The following is a 7,796-nucleotide window of genomic DNA, read 5'->3' on the forward strand; positions in this document are numbered from 1 at the left end:
TCTACATTTGAAGTTAATTTAGGCGTTAATAAACTGTTTCAGAGGAGTGATCATAGCGCTCTGCATCAGCAGTGCTGCGTCTGACTCCCTGCCAGCTCCCAGATCAGCTCCAGCAGCTGCTGCTTCTGAAGCGCCTCAGATGCTCAGAAGCTCAGGAGGCGCTGCTCCTTCTGCTCCTGTTGCTCCTTCTGCTCCTGCTGCTCCTTCTGCTCCTGTTGCTCCTTCTGCTCCTGCTGCTCCTTCTGCTCCTGTTGCTCCTTCTGCTCCTGCTGCTCCTGACGCTGCAGGACCTTCTGATGCTACTCAATCATTGACTTTGCAGGTAAACCTGCTGCTTCTGCTGCTTAAAGCGAGTCTGGTAGCTGCAGGCATTAATGCTCTATTCTGATTCCAATGACGTCACCAGCGAGTGTGTTCTGTGCTTCGGGAAGTAAACATGGATAGTAGCGCCGGAGCGCATCCCGCCATCTTTAATTTCAACCTCAGTCAGTTAACAACACAATCTTTTCAGCCGGGTTAAAAATAAATGCTGCTCTCAGCATCGTCGTCCGCCATGTTGTTTTTCTTCCTGCATCTGAAGAAGCAGAATATTGACCTTTGTCAGATATTAATGGCGTTCAGGTTGGATGAATGTGACCTGAACGCCATTAAAAAGATCCGATCGGATTCAGGACCGGTGGCCTGGATCACATTGGAAACATGGGATCTGTGTTCAGACTGCCATGGTTCAGATCCAGCTCACATGTGGGCATAAATTGGTCTTTGGGCGACTGCAGGCTGCGGCGTGAACATAGCTAAAGCCTGATTAGGGGCCGGTTCAGAACAGTTTCAAAGCTTTAATCATTAATTATTTGAATTCAGTTTATTTCTATAGCGCCAATTCACACCACATCATCTCAAGGCGCTTTACAGAGACACCGGAACCAGATCATCGGGTCAGAATGAAAGCAAAGGCTGACTGCCAGGCTTACCTCTGACGCAGCTACCAGCTCGCTTGGTCCTGCCGGGTAAATCCACGCTGCCGTGAGGAGAACCCGTCGGGCTGGACCAGACGCCATGCTCCAGGTTCTCCTGTTTGACTGAGATCTCAGGTGCGCCTCCTTCCTGGAGGACCGTCTCTGGATAAACACTCAGCGAAGCCTGGTGGTGATAAACTTTACTTAGATCTGCAGAAACCTTAGCACAGATGTTAGAGCATAGACCTGGTTGAGCAAAGAAAGTGAGAATTGGTGTCTTGGATTTTAGCTTTTTCAGGTTTAAACACTTTAACACAAATAAAAAACAGCTTTTAAACTTTTCTGTGACAAATATATTTATCATTTTGTCTCCGTGACGGAATGAAAAACCAGCTGAAGGTCGTCTTTGACTCTCTTTGTCTCATCAATCCTTACATCTCCCACTGAGCTGTGCAGGAATTATCCACATCCCGACTAGTTAGCATTAAACGATAGTGATTGGGCTGGCTCTGTTTTGGCTCCGCCCACCTTGGACACCCACAGACTAATAAAACAGATTTTTGATCTCTTTATTAATGGCAGCTCATCTTTCCAGCCACTGGAAGTTCATTCCTTAATCTCAGGGTGACCTGTGGCTCTATGGGTTTAGTTTGAGGTTGTTTTGTCACTGAAGGAGCGTGAAATTAGCACATTTGAATTAAGAAGAGGTCAGGGTTCATTTAACTCTACCTGTCGAACCAAATATCCCCGCCGACGTTCCTTCATAGCAGATGCACTGGTGTACAGCTCGCCCTGTCTGGAGGAAGGTAAGTTCCCATAATCGAATGATTTGCTGCGCATCTCAGGCAGCTCTGTGGGCAGCGTGCACGGCGCCTGCTCCGATGAAGATCGCCTCATCTCTCTCTGCTGATGGTGGCTGGAAAAGCCGCTGCCAGGCACAGTCAGGAACTCCGACTGCTTTCCCCCACCGGAGACCATAGCGTCATCCTAGGAGGGAAGATAAAGGAGCGTTCAATAACGACATGCTGGGGTTTGCTCGGTAACACTTAGAACAAGCAGGTTCAGAAACATCTGAAATATAAAAACAAATAATCTAGAAAATTAAAGCGATACCAGGTTCAGTAAAGCCCTGACTCTGTGGTTATTTGGAGACAGTTAAACCTGAAAGACAGTCGCTAAGCCCAGGAGCATGTCCCACTGAGACACGAGGCAGAAGATCCAACCCTTCAACTCCCAACCCAACAAATATCCAGCGTCCTACGTTGGTCGATGCCTTAAAGGACGTTTGTCTGAACGCTGATGCATCATCGAGGGACGGTGTCCTTCCACTCTCATCTCATTAGAGGGGGGGCCTAGTGGTTAGGGCATTGTGCTTGGGTCCCAAAGGTTCTGAGTTCAAGTCCCACTGACACAGACTGCACTGAGCAAGACCCTTAACCCCACACTGCTCCCTGGGCGCCGCACAATGGCAGCCCACTGCTCCCCAAGGAGATGGGAATAGAGGACGGTGGAATGACCATAAAGTTGAATTCTATTCTATTCTATTAACAGAGCCTGACTGTTGCTTGGAGGACGTTAGATTCAGGCGTGTAGAACATGGATACTTCTAGAAGCTGCAGAACGTGGTTTTAGCTCACTGGTCTGGACTTCGGCCTTTAGTCCATTTGATCACATACCGTTGAACGATTGACGGCGTTCAAACTGGTTCAAACCTGCTTGGCTAACTGGGACTCTCTGTATAGTTTATCACATGTGGGGTCCCCCAAGGCTTCATTTATTTCTGATTCAATATCTATATTCTAGAACCAAAAGGCATATCTATCCTAATGATCCCAAACTTCATATCTCTATCAATCATGAACACAGTCTCATACAGTCTCTGAGTCTGAGCATAATGAGTTGGTAGACTAATAAAATGCTAATAGAATAACTAAGATTTAACATTTTAAAACTAATAACATCCACTTTAAATCTTTTCCAAAGTCTCCACCAAATGAATTGTGTTCGACAAATAAATCTGGTTATTATGCATCTGCTGGAACGTATGAGTCTAGTAACACCAGGTACCTGTTTAGTTGGTGAGACAGACTTGGGACCTTCATCTCTGTCGAAGGACATGGAGAGAGACGACGAGTGGGAGAGATTACTCTCCTGACTGGGACTTCGGGAAAGGCTGGTGCAGGTTGACTCAAAGCTCGACTCCCCTGACGAGTGCTCCATGTCTGCAAGGCGCAGCCTTTTCTTCTTGGGGGGCAGCTTTTCTGTAGGCATCTGAGACAGGGTGTCACTCCTCTGTGGCAGCTGGAACTCCTCCATCTGCTGCTGCCTCTCAGGTTCCTTGGCGGATGCAGGTTCAGTATCCTTCTCTGGCTTGTCTGGCTCCTCTGTTACCCTGATCTCAGGGACTTGGATGTTAGGTTGCCTTACCAGTCTGTGTGAGTTGGGATATGGTTGGCCAGGTGAGGCAGTGGCTGAAGAAGATGAAAGGGCAGCTAGCTCACAGGAACTTTGCTGCTCCATGCTGTTAGTCTTCAGAAGAGCAGATTCAGGGCTCAGAGCATCTTCAAAGATCTCAGTATCAGACTGCTCCGAGTATTGACTAGATGGAACTCTATCTGTGGACTGGTATCCTGTCTGCTCAAAGGACTCTGACTTCTCAAAGGAATTGGGACGGGATATTATGCCAGTATGCTGGATAACTGAACCGCGGGTTGCTTTCCTGGATTCCAAGTCGGGAACTAATGCGATGTCCTCAGAGCACATGCTAGCGCATGTATCAAAGCTGTCAGACTGGCTATGAGCACTGTAGAGCGAGCCTTTGCCTATCGGTGTGGCTCTGGATCCATCCAGACTGCTCTGTTTAAACTCATAGTCGCCCACGATCTCAACGGAACCACTACAGCTACTGTCACAGTTCCCAGGACTGTCCTCATCATCCCCAACGCTCTTCTCTTTCCGTCGTTTTCGTGTTTCGGACGTGTTGACCTTAGTACCATATTGGCTATAGGGAATGTTCTCTGGGACTCCTGGGCTACGCTCACTCATTTTCATACCCAAAGAGGAGACAAGGTTTTTGGCCATGTGTCCATAGCCCTCAGCCTCTCCTATGTGGGCTTCATTACCTGATTGTTCAAACGCACCCTGCCGTTTGAGTCTGGGATGAAGGGGGTAGAATACATCATCTGGTGCCACCATGTTATCAAAGGAGACACTACCTCGAATCCCCTGAGGAGCGCTCGGGTTGGGAGGAGATGGAGTTGGCATCGAGTTACTCCGAATTAGAGTTCCAGACTCTGATGGTAGCTCCAAAAGCCCTGTACTGCTTTGGCAGGGTCCAGTTGGATAATGCTTGGGTTCTCCACAGACTGCAAGGTTTCTTGGAAAGGAACCTGGGTCCTCCACTATCTTCCCCATGTCTGTAATAGTCCCCGGCTGCTTTGCCAGGATGGTGGGGTCCGCCCCTGCTAAATTCAATGTGATTGACTGTCTCGACCTGGAGTTTGGTCTATTGTACCAAGTCCGACCAAACATAATCTCTTCGTATGTCTTGACATTAGTATTTGGAGTGCCTATTTGCAGCTCAGCACTGTCAAAAGGTGAAAAATAGCCTGAGTCTGTGCTGCCTTTGCTATGGGGACTGAGGAGGTTTAGTGACTGGGACATGCCTGGATCTGAGTTCTGGCCTTCCTTATCAAACAACCGGTGCAAGCGCTGTTTGGCATTGGGGCAGTCATCTAGTGAACGTGCTCTTCCACCTGCCTGTGATCCCAACAAGCGATGAGAGCCTTTTACATCATGAAATGGATGACAATCCATCCCAGCTGGAGGGACTCCCCCAGACTTGGGAATAATAAGGATAGGCACTTTCATTGATCCGATGGGGAGCTCCTCAGCTGAGTCTGCATAGGCTGGTTCTGTACTACCTATAAAGACAAAAACCACAGAAACACAGGAGATTATTATTTGATTCTTTTTCTTTTCAGAACTTGGTTTGTTGCTGAAAACTCACCTGCATTTTTGTCATCCTCAAAGGAGATCTGCGGGATGGGACTGTCTTTGTCTGTCAGCATTGTGGAGGCCTCAACCCCTTCCTCATCTGTGTCTGTACTCTGTTCTCCATCTGAGGGCACCTCTGCGTCACCCGCTGGGGATGCCTGATCCACGTCCCCAATAGGGGCCACTGTCGGTTCAGAAAATGGCACCAGTCCAGCTTTAATGGCATGAGCGTGAGACTTGCGATGCTTGTAAAGGTTGCTTTTGGTTTTAAAGGAAAAGCCACAGGGTATGCAAGGATATGGCCTCTCTCCAGTATGTGAGCGGATGTGTTTCTTCAGGACACTGGGTTTGGCGCAGGCCCGATTGCAGTACGGACAAAGGTACTTCCCTGGCTTTTTTTGCTTCTGCTCTTTTTTGCCGTAGCCCTCCTCCCCGGGCTCAGAGCCTGAGTGGGAGTATTGTCCAAATGAGCTCGGTAAACTGGGAGATTTTTGCCTGGGAAACCTCCTTGCTCCGTGGGGGTGAGTATGGCCTGGGTGCTCTACAGGGTACAAGTCATCAGAGGGTAACTGGCCAACAAACGGCCAGGCATGAGGCTCTAGACCGGGCTGTGGTTTAGCTCCTGAGACAAAACGTTCAGTTTGGGGATGCTGAGGATAGGGCTGGGCAAAATGGAAATATTCTCTTTGAAAGCCCTGTGCAAAAGGTCCCTGGGGGTCTTGGGATGGTGGACCTCCTATTGCCCCAACTGCAGATGATCCAGATAGCAGCTTTGCAGAATTGCCTGGTATTCCATACTTTTGATGGGGAGCTGAAATTCCTGTTGCACCACAGGGAAAACCCTCTCGATGTTTAACCTCTGGATCAGCAAACGTGCTGTGCTTGGTGTTTGCAGTAGGCTCAGATGCCCACTTTCTTTCAAGAGGTGCCTTCTCCTTCACTGTTTCCTTGATCAAACCTTTGTGCCCAGAGGCAGCTGCTTCACGAGCCTCCATTTTTATTAACCTCCTCTGGTTTTAGTAAGAGAGGGAAAAGGGGACGGTGGGTTAGTTAAGAGAGAAGGTACCGAAGGGTCTAAAAGGTCTGAAAGTACCCTCGCATGTTAACTGAACCTTAGGAGGCTGCTAACAGGTTCAAACAAAGGAAGATTGTGCCTCCATCTCTGAGCAAGACTGAGTGGCGAGTCCGACTGAAAACGGGAATCAAGAGGCGCGGTTGAAGGGTGAGTTTTAGTACTCAGCATCAGAGATGCATATCGTCTTTTCAATGTCATCAACTTTGTTGTGCATCGTCTTTCATTCCTGATCGCAGAAGAATCTTTAGTGATCTGAGAAGAACAGAAGAAACAGTCTTTATGTTCTTAGTCAAATTTCTGAAATAATTAAAATTTTTATCATATTCAAATTTTTTTAAAGGCCCTGTATAGTATACATGGTTAATATTCATTTATATCAAAGGCATGTTGATTTAGCAATTATTGCTTAAAGCTGTAATACATCAAGGCTATGGTGTACATCTGAAGATTAAATCGCAGATTTAATTTAAAAGTTATTCTTTCAGAATACCTCTGTAGTTTCAAAAGGTTCTCAATGGTCTCAGGAAGATACCTGCAACACAACAAGACACAGAAAATGGCTTATTAGTAACTGAAAGGCAACAGAAGTGACCTTCCTTTCCCCTCATAAGCAGCTTTATCACTGTGACATAATCAGTTATACTCTGCGGGTTACGAGCTGCATGTCTGATGTACAGAAATAAACATTCCTCACTGCTTGATTGGTTCCTAACACAGGAACCCATCTGCAGTTTTTGCCTTTTCCCTCCCTCCTCCCTCCCTCCATCTTTCACTCGGTGAGTCACCGGTGAAAAGCAAACCCACGCTGTTCCTAAAAAGACACAAAAGCTTATAAATAGAGTTATGGAAGTGACGTTCAAGTGTCATAATGTGTGTAGGCGGCCGAAAAGGCCAAGCTGAAGAGCAGCCATCAGCGCTCGCACCTTTTCCTTCCTCTCAGAGAGTCACGGCTCAATGGAAGCAGATCGAAAAGCAAACAGAGTGCAGACAAACAGAAAGAGGCGAAGAAGTAGAAAGCGAGCGCGCAGGCTTTGCAGCAAGGCTGCAGCAGACGGTGTGTATGTGTGTGTTTCCGCTGTTTAACGTTTCTTAACCGCAGCAACACCTGACAGCAGAGGAAGAACAAACTGCAGAGCACACGTAAACATCCCTGCTGAAGCTGCAGATTTGCTTTGCATTTCCTCAGCTGAGGGTTTTAAAAACCTCCCAAACACTAGCATTGCAACACCCCCCCCCCCCGCTGCTCGTAAGGAGGACTCTGTGACGTGTGTGTGGGTGTGTGTGTGTCTTGGGGCCCAAAGTGTAATCTATAAATAGCACCTGAGAAAACATACTTTATTATTAGCAGCAGGAACGTTAAATTTGGGCAACGTTGCACTTTTAGATGTTCTCCCCGTTCAAACAAACACATACCAGAGACACTGGCTCACTGGATCATGTTTTCCAGCTTTCCATGGCGTTCATGTTGCAGGAATGTGGTGTTGAACCCAAAAACTAAATCCTCTGTTTGGTGAATACATTTCCTCTGCTGAACATGGACCGCATCAAACTCTGTACTACCGCCCTGCAACTTCTAGTTACTTCAAGTCTACGATCAGATGAAGGTCCTGTTATCAGAGCTGGAATTCTGGATGAAGGATTCCAGGGAGAAGAAACAGGGAAGCATCTGACAGGATGGCAGCGATAGAAACACCGGCCGACATCCTTCAATAGAGCATGGAGAGGGAAAATATCCATCCATCCAACCATCATCCATCCATCCATCATCC

At 47.5% G+C, this 7,796-nt stretch overlaps 1 protein-coding gene across 2 annotated transcripts in view; it reads right to left on the reverse strand.

Moving 5' to 3' along the window:
- Positions 1–7,796, reverse strand: part of LOC107104343 (transcription factor HIVEP2-like) — a 76,233-nt gene that overhangs the window by 11,889 nt on the left and 56,548 nt on the right. For both annotated transcript variants that reach the window (XM_015404333.1, XM_015404332.1), the window contains exons 3-7: positions 6,518–6,559; positions 4,966–6,279; positions 3,024–4,879; positions 1,686–1,943; positions 972–1,140 (exon numbers count right to left, since the gene is read on the reverse strand). In XM_015404333.1, the coding sequence (XP_015259819.1) occupies positions 972–1,140; positions 1,686–1,943; positions 3,024–4,879; positions 4,966–5,947 (3,265 nt within the window). In that variant the 5' untranslated portion in view covers positions 5,948–6,279; positions 6,518–6,559. The remainder of the gene's footprint in view (positions 1–971; positions 1,141–1,685; positions 1,944–3,023; positions 4,880–4,965; positions 6,280–6,517; positions 6,560–7,796) is intronic.

Source organism: Cyprinodon variegatus, unplaced genomic scaffold, assembly GCF_000732505.1.
Source record: "Cyprinodon variegatus isolate N-32 unplaced genomic scaffold, C_variegatus-1.0 Scaffold1701, whole genome shotgun sequence".
NCBI classification, from domain to species: domain Eukaryota; kingdom Metazoa; phylum Chordata; class Actinopteri; order Cyprinodontiformes; family Cyprinodontidae; genus Cyprinodon; species Cyprinodon variegatus.